General features: G+C 36.5%; 1 protein-coding gene across 4 annotated transcripts in view; it reads right to left on the reverse strand.

The window, feature by feature from the left end:
- Nucleotides 1-4099: 4099 nt before the first annotated feature.
- ralgapa2 (Ral GTPase activating protein catalytic subunit alpha 2) overlaps nt 4100-12840 on the reverse strand; it is a 585975-nt gene continuing 577234 nt past the window's right edge. For 3 of the 4 annotated variants that reach the window (XM_043696530.1, XM_043696529.1, XM_043696527.1), the window contains one exon: nt 4100-10469. In XM_043696530.1, coding sequence (XP_043552465.1) covers nt 10315-10469 — 155 coding nt within the window. In that variant the 3' untranslated portion in view covers nt 4100-10314. The remainder of the gene's footprint in view (nt 10470-12840) is intronic. The other variant, XM_043696531.1, reaches the window with a different exon arrangement.

Raw genomic sequence — 12840 nt, forward strand, 5'->3', positions numbered from 1 at the left:
TCAGAAGGATTTTTTTTATAGCCACGGCAGATTTTGACTTGCTTTCAGAGGCTCAGCGCCGTTATTTAAAACAATACAAACCTGCGGCGAATGCTCCACATTGAAGACCGACAGAATGGCTTGGCACTTAAGAGTTTCTCTTACAACGAGTCCCGCAAATTAGCCACACCATTAATTGAAATGATGGCAGGCATGGTAGCTTTGATTACATTTTAAATTAAATATAAAATTAAATATATTGTTAGTGTTGCACTAAATTTAATGGATGTATGTATGTATCTTCACTTATTTCATTAAACTGATAACTTCTCTCAGGATTGATAAAGTCAGCAATTTCCTGGCTATATTTCAATAACACCACAAATGGTGACGGGGGGGGGCATGGTTTACATCAGAAGTTTCATCCTTTCAAAATAATTGATATTCCTCTGGTCAGCGGGAGCCAATTTTCATTTATCAATGCACTTCAAGTAAACCTCTTCCCTGACTAAAAGGTAAATGTAGATTTCTTCTGGTTACGCTTTGCACAATTCCAAGTCTCACACCATCTTCATTTAGCAAATGCTCCTTCATTGTTGCTGGCTTGAAATCTCAGAGGGTCCTAACTTACAACACTGTAGGTGTATTTAGATCACACAGGCTATCAGTGGTTCAGGACGGAGCTCACCACCAATGTATCTCTCTTTGCTGAGCAGACATGGAACAATTAGAAACTGCCTCCACTTGGGATCATCAGCCACATACACAAGCAATTTCTATAAAGTGCGTCCATGGCACAGTGTAACAAATGGACTGTACATGGCCCAACCATCACCTTCACTGAGCATTTAGGGATGGGCAATAAATACTCATTGCGTGAGCGATAGCTACCTCCCATGAACAAATAAATAGTGCATATTTACACTGCTTTAATGAAAATAAAGATTTTCTAAAAAATGCAGCTCGGAACATGAATATTTCTTTCCATAATATTCCTAAAACAAATGATTATTTATTGTCCACTGAACTGGCAAGTCACTCTTCTCTAGTCCCTGGGGAAATATCAGAGGACTGGAGGACAGCGAATGTGGTTCCACTTTTCAAACAAGGTGGTAGGGATGAATCAGGAAATTACAGACTGGAGAGTCTCACGTCAGTGCTGGGGAAACTATGGGAGAAAATTCTGAATGAGAAAATTAATGGTTTTGGAATTCAGGGAAACATGGAGAGATGGATCAGAAACTGGCTTAGTAATAGGACACAAAGGGTCGTTATAGAAGGCTGTTCCAGCAGTGTACAAGATTAGTACTGTGACCTTAATTGTTTGTTATATATATATAAATGATATAGATGAAAATGTGGGGGACATGTTTGAAGATTACACCAAGATTGGTAGGGTGATTCATAGTGAAGATGATGGTTGTACGTTACAGGAAGATATAAATGGGTTGGTCAGATGTGCAGAGCAGTGGCAGATGATACTTAACTCTAGCAAGTGTGAGGTGATACACTTTGGAAGAAACAACAAGACAGAGCATTTAATGAATGGCAGGACGCTGGGTAGTTCAGAGGAACAGAGGGATCTTGGGGTAATTATTCACAGATCCCCGAAATCGGCAGACCAGATGAATAGGATAAGAAAGAAGGAATATGTGACACTTGCTTTCGTTAGTCTGGGCATAGAATCTAATAGCAAGGAGGTCATGTTGGAGGTGTACAGATCATTAGTAGGCCACAGTGGGAGTAGTGTGTGCAGTTCTGGTTACTTCACTACAGGAAGGATGTGATAGCACTAGAGAATATACAGAGGAGACTCATCAGATGTCACCTGGGATGGTGCAATTGAGCTACAAGGACAGGCTAGACAGATTGGACTGTTTTCTTTAGAACAAAGGCGGCTTTGGAATGGGGCATGATTGAGATGTATAAGATTATGAAGGGAATGAATAGGATAATTATGAAGCAGCTGCTTCCCTTACTTGAGGGGTCAATCATGAGGTGGTATAGTCTTAGTGTAAGGGGCAGAAGAGTCAGAGGGGATTTGCAAAAAAAAACTCAGATGGTGGTGGGAATCTGGGGAAGTAGTTGAGGCTGGAAACCTTTAAGAAAATTGAATGATCACCTGAAATATCATTACATCCAAGGATATAGGACAAGGGCAGGAAATTGGGATTCATGCACCTTTGTTGTAGCAATTGTTAGTGCAGAATAGATGGACTGAAGGGTCTTTTCTGTACTGTAGGACTCTCTATGAGTTACCTGTATATATACCTGTCCACAGAAGTTTATAGTTAGGACCAAAGACGTTGGCTTCAGATGTACCAATATTTAATTGTTAAAGCTCATGAACACTGTACTGGATGATAGATAAGCAGTCTAGTAATCTAGGAGAGAAATGGTGACTGTTTAGATCGGAGTGTTGTCAGCATACATATAAAAGTGTTGCCAGGTGATGTTGCCAATGAGCAAGAAATTGGTGGGACTCAAGTATCTTTGGAGGAATAGCCATCAGGTTCAGGAGCGGGGCAGGTGTAACTGGTAATGATCTCCTACAACCTCTCCATCAGGCAGAAGATACAGAAGCCTGAACACAACAACTTCATCCCGGCTGATATTAGACTGATGGACTCTCTTGCATCAAATAATAGCGATCTTAGTGACGTTGATCTCGCCTAGCGCACATCCAGTGTAATGTAACCTGTATGTCTCCAAGTGTTTTTACAACCTCTGATCTGTACATCCTTGCTTCCAATGGTCTGCCAGCACTGCTCGTAAACAAAGATTTTTGCAAGGTTTGTGAAGGTTCGTAGCTCAGGTTGAGGTTTAGGGTGTAGGTTTGCTCGCTGAGGTTTTTTTCATCCGTGTGTAGGGCTACGAGGGAGAGAGGGTCGTGTCTTTTTGTGGCTAGCTGGTGTTTGTGTATCCTGGTGGCTAACTTTCTTCCTGTTTGTCCTACATGGTGTTTGTGGCAGTCCTTGCATGGAATTTTGTAGATGACGTTGGTTTTGTCCATGGGTTGTACTGGGTCTTTTAAATTTGTTAGTTTTTGTTTGAGTGTGTTGGTTGGTAGCAACACATCTATGCTGGGACAGGCTAAGCAAAGACATGTCAGAGAATTCCTAGAGGCCTGGCACTCCAACCACAACGCCATAATCAAACACACAGATCTAGATGCCATCTATCAACCCCTCAGAGAACGAACAGGAAATGACATCACCACAAACCCCATCTAGGAGAAAGATATAAATAGAAAGCAGGAGACAACAGCTTCGCTTCACTTGGAGGTCGTCACTGATGATGTACCTAGCCAGGCAATGAAACGTCTGGATATCAAACCTACAGCTCAGCGAGCAAACCTACACCCTAAACCCCATAAACAAAGATTTTCACCGTACTTCAGTACATGTGACAACAAATCAATCAACTTGAGATGAACTTTTGTCAGTAGACAAGGAGAAAGGAGGGATGGTGCAGAGGCAGTTGATCAGATGGTCTCAGTCTTAGCTACAAAGTTGTCCATGAGCTCCTTGCATTTGTGCAGGTAAGGGTGGAAGAGCCAGGAGTGAGAAGTTTAAGGAGGTGCTTTCAGTAGAGAAGAGATGACGTTCCATGATGCCACTGAAATTGTAAATGCAAGCAGAACCCAATGATATTTTACAAGGTGCAGTGAATGACTAAAGCATTTGTCCAACGTATCAGTTCAAGTTTGCATTTTTTGGACTTGGGGAAGTAAACTATAATAGATGATATAAGCATGCTTCCTGCAAAAAGACAGAATTTACTTTTGCAGCATGATATTGAAAGGAGATAGCAGTGATCAGGAAATAGGGTAACCTCATCTTGGTACATAAAATATTAAGTAACATTGAAAAAAAGCTCAGAATGTAATTTAAAATAAAACAAGTAGCACTGCAGGATACAAATGAACCTTTTCTTTCCTTTGACCTTGTTTATATTCTATTACATATTTTTAATAAAACAACATCATCCTGCACTAAAATATGCAGCACAATACAAAGAACCTGTTTAAATTTCATGAGATCGCCACTGTTTAAAATCAGTCATGTTATGTAATATTATCTTGAAAACTGACATCAAGTAATGAAAAGCAACACTAAAATTTGCTTGCAGCAGACCAACACATTTAATAAACACTAAAAAAAATCACAAAAATTAGTAACTAATTCAATATTTTGGAATTCACTTTGCATTTCCCTTTTGTAAATACAGTGGAACTTTAATGTAATTGCATTAGCAATAATAAAATAAGCATTCAAAGAAAACAGCAATTAATTTAAACTCGATTTTTAATGATGTCTCTCTTCATAACAATTCACAAAGGCATCCTGAACTTTCATCTTAAAATATTTTTGATAATATTAATACAGATAAGCATCCTCAAGCTTTCTCCTTTCATAAACCATATTTTACAGAATGCACAACAGAAAGACAGCCTCCAAAATAACTTATTCATGTGATATCAAAGACCAAGACTGGCTAATTTTATTCGTATTTGATGGCAAAGACTTGAATGATTAAATCTTTGTAAACATTTCAAACAAACATCTAAGTGTTTTGCGTGCGAGTCTCCAGATCATTTCTCCTTCCAGTTATTTGATTTTTTTTTCTTCATTCACTTTGTGCTGATGTAGTGAGACAGAACAAGACAAGAACCACTGTACACAACACAAATTGTAATGCTTGGCTCAACTGCGATTCTCACTTTCCAATACTTCTACCGAGGCAGCAGGAAATACATTGAGAAAATCTCCCACAGCAGGCATCTTCAGACTTAAATAGCTGGATTCTAAACTAATATTTTCTAGACCATCTTTTACATTTACAATTGAGATTTTGAGTATTAAGAGACTAATACATACCTTTAATATTCTCCATGGATTGCAATTCAAAAGGGAATTTCTTAAAATTCTAAAAAGCTAATCATTATATCTCAAGCTGCACTAGCTTGCTTTAAATGGTGTTTAAGATTAGTTCAGCAGGGTGACTTCAGCCAATTAGCTTGATTTTGCCTTATGGTTGGAAGTACAGCTGCATTTCTACATTTTGAAATAATAATTTGCAATAATTTTATTAGTTTTAATATATTTACTATTATCTACCTGTCTTTATTCAGGATAGGTTTAGGTCAAGAAAAACATCACATGCATCTCTAAATTTCAGACTTAATAGTAAACACGTTCAGTCCTTAGCAACAATACTTAAAATGTATGTTAATGCACAAGTAGTCTTTTCTGGTTGGTGGGAGAACAAATATAATATTGATTTCTCTTTTTAATAAGCCAAATAACAATAGCAAAGTCTCAGAAAAGTGAACAAATGTGATCATATTTGAGAGTGAAAAGACTGAAAGGAACATTGTCCAGGACAAAAGGAGTTTTCTGATCAGTGGTATTTAGTAGTTTATTGGTTAACAATTGTTCCTAGAATGATATGAGTCACGAGATTCCAGAACTGTGGTGATGTCCTTCTGAGGAAGCTTCTGACAGATGACTATACAAATGCATTGACAAGGTAGTCTGTTTACCCATCATCTTGTGAGATCTGATGATCCAATTATACTTCATTACACTAATGCTAGATATTTTAGATACATTTCCAATGGCGTTTGCCATGTTGGAACATGATCACCTGGAAGAGGTGGTTCATGCTGTTGGTACTGCATTTTTAGGTTTTGTTATCCTTTGAGAAAACACAATGAGTTGAACAACAATTAAATTAGCATGATGAGCAGTAAGAGCAGTGTAATATGAAATGGTGCTACAACAAAATGGTGCATCAAAAAGATTTTTAAAAAGTTCTTCTATTTGAGGCAGTCAAAATAAAGTATAACAAGAATGTACTAAGAAGCGTCACTAAGATCTTCTAGATGTGTAGTTAATAATTAATCCCATCACTGATAGACTCCAAAGAAAGAATGGAACCAATTACAACATTCACATTTTTAAACATTGAATTTTAAAACCAATTATTTATCAGTTTTACAAAATTCACTGGTAGTTCAAGGCTGCTAACTGGAATTTTGCAATAGCATTACTTGCTTCGGTCGTGTGTGAGCAACAATGAGACCTTCTTAAGGAGGGAGACAGAGAAGAAATAATGCAAAAGCAGTCAGATGGGAATTCACAATGAATAAACAAAATTTGGTTCAGACATAAGTTGGATGTGGGCCAGAAATGTATTGGCGTGAAGAGACAACTTTTCAAAACATGCAAATATTTCTATCAACTACAATGCTTGACATTGATAGATAGTACGGGTTAACCTGGAGAATCTAAATGTTACCTAACGCTCCAGCTCTTCTGTTTAATAATTAGATAATAAAATACAGTATTATGTAATGCAGCACTACTTATCGTTTGCCAATAGGTCACCAAAAAAAATGCAAAACTGCAAATTGTCAGATGTTCTTATTCAAATTGAAAAACAAATTCAAGGGGTATTTGAAGATTAAACCTACTAAAACTGATTATTATTTTAAATTTAGTTGGAACATATTTTAGATAAACACAAAATAGTATGACTTTTCAACACTTCCTTGGATATGTTTCTTTGATGAAAAGCCGTTACCCAGACTTTATGATACAGAGCAATATCCATTTTAGTTGAGGACAGGCTTGGTTGTTCATCGTTAATTAATCATGCTTCAGAGGCAATTCTTCACTCATCTCTTCCTCAAGCCCCAAAGTTAAACCTCAGAGCTTATTTGATGGAAATTTAAAAATAAAATGCCACAAGACCAGTGTCTCTACAAAATTAGAGTCACTTGCTTAACAAGAGGAACTCTGAGATACTTAATCTGGTTCCACAAAATATTATTTTAAATTCATATAGAAAATATTTCAAGTTAAATATTCAAATTGCTTTACAACCTTTCCTGGTAAAAAGGCTACATAGTTAAGTAATCAGCATTACATTTCACTGCAGAAAGTCTGCACTCAGCATTTACAGGAGTGACTAAGGACATATTTCAGCAATTTAAGAGTTCTTTGGCAACTGATGTATGTTTAAAAAATGTCCAGTGTGACGAGAAAACTTTAGACAATATATACATTAATAAGGGTTTGAAAGTATCTGACGAACACTTAAGTATTTTGGAGCTATATAACTGTAATAAAGGCACAAGAGTCTTCTACTTTTTATTGCTTTTGAATGTCACCACACTAAACCTCTGAATTAAACTAACTAGAATTCGTATACTGCTGTATTGTATTACAGTCAGCTAAGACTGAAACTTTAACCAAAAGGATTAAATGTTTATATCCAGTTTACAGTGATTGACACGTGGAAGAAAATTCAGAAGAGGGCAGGTTTGCTCACTTAATGGAAGACATAATCTTCAGTGGGATCAATTCTATTAATCCAAAGTGAACTGAAAAGTTGAAAGTTGGACATTTTTTGCAAACACATTTTGCCTGATGAACTAGTGACATGCATAAACTAAAATCCTCACAATTCCATGAACTGTGGTTAACAATATCATGATGTAAACTGATCAACATATCTAGGCATAAATTAAGTAATTGAGGTATAATTCAGATAAGAAGAGTACACACATTCAATTTAGATGGTATTTATCTAGACACCTATTAATCCTTTAGTTACTGAGGATCTCAGTCATCAACAGAAGTAGGAAGCACATGGCATTTTCAAGTTCAGGTTGGACAATGTGAATTAGGAAATATATAAAGGCTGTGTGAGTGCACTTCTTTAATTCTGCTTTACAATATTGATTACTAGAAAGTCACACACCTCTAAAGAAAACATTCTTTAAAAGCTGTTCTTATTGAGAAAGATTATTTAAAAAGATAGATAAATCAAAGTTAAGCTGACAACTATTTAGAAACTATTTTTTTATAGGAAGGTACAATTTTTAGCTGTAACATGGTAAGGAAGAATGCCATTTCGAACAAAAATTATATTAACACTACAAGACTGCATTTATGTTCCATATGCTCAGTGCAAATCACCTGAGGCTGTATCTTTCAAGAAGCACAATAATTGACTAAAACCAGCAGCAAGATGGAAGAGGTGAATCATAACTTACAAAGGCTACTTTTTATATTTTGCTTATCAAATATTACTCCATATTTACATATATAATAAAAATAAAGCGTTATACATTTGACAACCAAAGAGCACATTCACGTGACTGATACACAAAGAACAAGTGCAACAGAAACAGTACTGTCATATAATTCAAAGATAAACACATAAGTAACATCACTTCAGAACATTAAAGTTCTCCCTGTAAAAAAAAATCCCATTAGTAGATTTCAATAGAACTTGGAAGATCAAATTCTTACATTTCTTCTGTTTAGAGTACTCAACAAGACATAATTTCAGCAATAAATAGTCCAGATAGCCCATATGTCAATGCTGATTGAAGCATACAGGAAGACAGAAAGGTTTCCAGGAGGATGATAAAAATGAAATGAGCTACAAAAAAACCCAGATAAAATGGTAATGAAATTACTGCTTCATGTGTCACAATCTTCAAGTCACAAAAAGTGACAAATAATCTTCAGTAGAAAAGTCCAAATGAATTATCTACGTGTGCAGTCGTTTTGCCTCTCGGTTTTCTCGTGGCAAAATGTATCAAAATGATGAAAATTAACAGCAACTGGTTCATTCAGTACTTTGAAGCTGTGGCTAAAAGTGCAGTTGGGTGGCAAAAATATAAAACAACCTTATGGCTGTTGATTTAGAATTTTTAGAATAGGCCAAGACTGAATGATGGATTCCATAATGCAGCACCTTTAGAAGTATTATTCCATCATGGCCATATTCTTTTCTGAACTGACAGCTAAATAACTGGGGATGCATGTAACATAAACAAGATAAATAAAAATCTACAGTGTAAGATTGGAACATCAAGAATTTTAACTCTCATGTTTCACCATTTTAATAATGAATACAGTTTATAATTAGATATGGCTTGCGCAGGAGACAACTCAGTTAACAGTTCCAGGTTGAAAACTTGTCAGAGCTGCCAATAAATATTTTCGGCATGGTAATGCACCATTTAGGCATGAAATAAGTTATGCATCATATGTTTTCATCTCCAAATTAGCTCAACTGCTTGTTTTCTATTATCCTCCTGTTGTTTTTGTGCTTGTAACTTTGTAAGAGCAAAATAAGTTAAGATCAACGTAAATATTAAAAAGGGCAAGTATGCCTTATGTGGAAATCTGAACGTTATTCTTTCTTTGATTGTAATCATAAATTTGTCTTACAAGGAACAGGAAATAAAAGATAACTTAAAAAGTGTTTTCTCTTTGCTTTCCTGGCACATAATCACTCAAACATAATGCAAATAGTCAAATGCAGAGAGACAATTGACATGTGGGTGAATGGCTCAGTGATTGCTTCACTGGTTCCGGTGCTTTACTTAATCTACAAGACCACAGCAGTAACCTTTTATTAACTTAAAATTCTAGGTAACTTTTTAAACTTTAACTATCTTACACTTGAGCATCAAAACAGTCACATTATATGGAATGAAGGAGCAGGAGTATGAGAAGAGAGCCTGTTGCTGATTGGAAGGCTGGCAAATCAGGTAGACCAAAATAGAGGCCACTGGAAACATCCTTATACAGAAAACATAATGTTCATACAAGTAATCTTAGCTGAGTGTGTTTAGACAATTTCACTTCTAATTTTTCAAATTTTCGAGATTCCTGGTTGACACTCATTACTTTTACTGAGAAAGAAGAGGCCTCATTTTCCCATCATGGCATAATATTAACTGAAAATATTAAGAAGGCTGTGGTATTAACTCAAGGTTTAAGAGTGTCTGGCTAGCATCATGATAACTTCAATGTCATAATCACAGAGCTGTAAGCTGAGTCCATTTTCAATCTGTCACTGAACATAATACCTGTGCTCGACAGTCCCGAGTGCGGTCATAATTCAAAGGCCTCTCTAAGCAGCTAGCAATGACTTCATGGTGCAAGTGATATCATATGCTATAGTTACCGTTGTTATGGCATGGGTATGACATCATGCACCCATTTCAAGATATCTGGAAGTATTGTCATGATGCCCTCACCACAACAACGTCTCCTACCTTCTCCACAACGCTGACATTTATACTGTAAATGGGTCAACCCCAGTGTTGGAACCTTCTAGTACCATTCAGGTTTACACCATTCTCTCTCTGTACCTTGCTTTTGAAATTTAACTTGATTTCAAAGAAAGAAGGAGGGTTCAAATCCCATTCAAAATAGATGTCATTTTAAGAACAGAATATCGGATGCAAATTGAAGAGGCTGGAAAGCAAGCCTCAGCTCACAACTTGTCTGTGTAAAGTTTTTTTTAGCTTGAAGATTTGCTTAAAGAACTGGCAGATCGACGAAGTTTCCCAGAGACCTTGTTTTTTGTGGCATGTGGCAGTGGTGGGGAAGCCTGATTTGCAGGGTCAGTTCCCACAGCAATGGGCATTTCAGTGCTTAGATTCCCATTAAGACAACCTGAAAAATTACACAAAAAGGGTGAATTAATTTGTTGTTTCAAATAAATATAAATTTAAAAAACATTGAGATAGAAGACAATAAATTGTCACTAAGATACATTGAACTTGAATTGGTTAGGCTGGGCTTCAAATTTCAGATGAAATTCAGTTACAAATGCAAAATCTTTCATGAACTGCCACAATTGACCAGTGTACCAATAACAATTGTGTTTTATCCCTTTACCTGAAAAAAAATATTCTGAGATGTATTTGACGGAGTTGTGTCTTTGATTTAGTTAAGAAGTATAACCTGATGCAGTTTTAGCCAGACATCTTAAAATGGGCTGATGACCGTAAAGAAACAATTTTAATAAGAGCTTCCAGTTTTCCACATAGAGTCAAAGAGATGTACAGCATGGAAACAGACCCTTCAGTCCAACCCATCCATGCCGACCAGATATCCCAACCCAATCTAGTCCCATCTGCCAGCGCCCGGCCCATATCTCTCTAAACCCTTCCTATTCATATACCCATCCAAATCCCTCTTAAATGCTGCAATTGTACCAGCCTCCACCACTTCCTCTGGAAGCTCATTCCATACACATACCACCCTCTGTGTGAAAAAGTTGCCCCTTAGGTCTCTTTTATATCTTTCCCCTCTCAGCTTAAACCTATGCCCTCTAGTTCTGGACTCCCCGACCCCAGGGAAAAGACTTTGTCTATTTATCCTATCCATGCCCCTCATAATTTTGTAAACCTCTATAAGGCCATCCCTCAGCCTCCGACGCTCCAGGGAAAACAGCCCCAGCCTGTTCAGCCGCATTTAAAATAACTGAAAATGAATAAAAATTGTTAGTTTCATTCGTGCATAATCAATTCTTAGTAAATTAAATCAGTGATGCCACACCATCTGATACTTTTGATCACCTGTAGACTTGTTATTCAGCCTGTCGACTCGCCACTCACACCATTTGTACTTATCTGTTGACACTGGAATTATCATGCCATTATCTCTCCACCTATATATTCTGTGCTTGTGCATGCCCCTCCACTTCACCCGACGAAGGAGCAGTGCTTCTAAACCTTGCGATTTTAAATAAACCTGTTGGAGTATAATCTGGCATTGAGAGACTTCTGGCTTAGTAAATTAAATATTCTTGATATTAAACTTTGAAAACAGGTGAAATACTGTCTATGTGCCTGAAAAAATAAGCACAACTTGAAGACCCTTCCTGAATCGTGACCAGTGAGTGAGGCCTGTTTTGTGGTTGGGCATGATGTGGGTGAAACAAATCCTGACCTGGCAGCAAAGATGACAGAAACATAAACAAATTGCAGCCTTGGAAATAATGCACATATATTTAAAATGTGTTGGCTTAGCTGTTTCTGTCTGGATTGTTATGGTATTAATAGAAGCAAATCAAGAAACGAGATTCCTGGGCTCTTGCAGAACAACCTACAAGAGCAATGCTATAACAGCTACCTCGATGAAATATACATACACACATAGACATACACACACACATATACTTATCCGTGAGATATATAATTTACATATATATATGTATATATCATTTGTTTATTTCAAACATATTTTATGCTTTTTGTGTTGTGATAGTGTGACATTTTAATCAGTTTTCTGAGAGCGGTTTGTGGCAATTAGTGTTTACAAACAGTGATCTGAAAGGATTTTGTAATTTTTGGATTGTTAAAGTTATATAAATTAAATCAAATCCAATTCGGCGTTTTCCTTGGTTATTAGAGGTGGATTTAGAGGTAGTGAAGGGTAGAGAAAATGAGAAAAAGCACGTGTTGAATAGGAATACCCATGTGTCCCCAGCTCCTCCTGCTTTTCCCAGCAGTGACTTGTAAGAGTGGTCAGTACCCATCAGATTTTCAACCCAAAAATGAAATTGACATCCAGAAAAAGATACTAAAGGGGAAAATTTAGTTTTAGGATTCTAAGAACTATTTGAAGAGACTTAATCTTCATTTTGCTGAGATGCTCTAGTAAAGGTGTGCAACGAGTTTCAGAATCAAGTATAACATTTTTGAAAAATTCCAAATGCTATGAGGTTTATTTATTTTAAACATGATTTGTTAATTGTGCATTGTTTCCATTTATTTGCATTAGGAAGGTGGATTCCAGATGGCCAATGGACTATTTTAAGTCCATTACCTACCTGGAATCTAGAGCTTCCCTCCTGTTTTTGAATTCAGTTTGGGGACATTGCAATTGAAAGCACCTAAACAAAAAATATATACTTTATATCAGGGAGCAGACATCCAAACAGAGGTGAATATTAAGAAGTTATAAATTAAACACATATTCTAATAAATCCAAACTCTTGAGAAAAATGTTACAGAACTCAGTGATAGAGCACATGTTG

This window comes from Chiloscyllium plagiosum, chromosome 9 (genome assembly GCF_004010195.1).
Source record: "Chiloscyllium plagiosum isolate BGI_BamShark_2017 chromosome 9, ASM401019v2, whole genome shotgun sequence".
NCBI lineage: Eukaryota > Metazoa > Chordata > Chondrichthyes > Orectolobiformes > Hemiscylliidae > Chiloscyllium > Chiloscyllium plagiosum.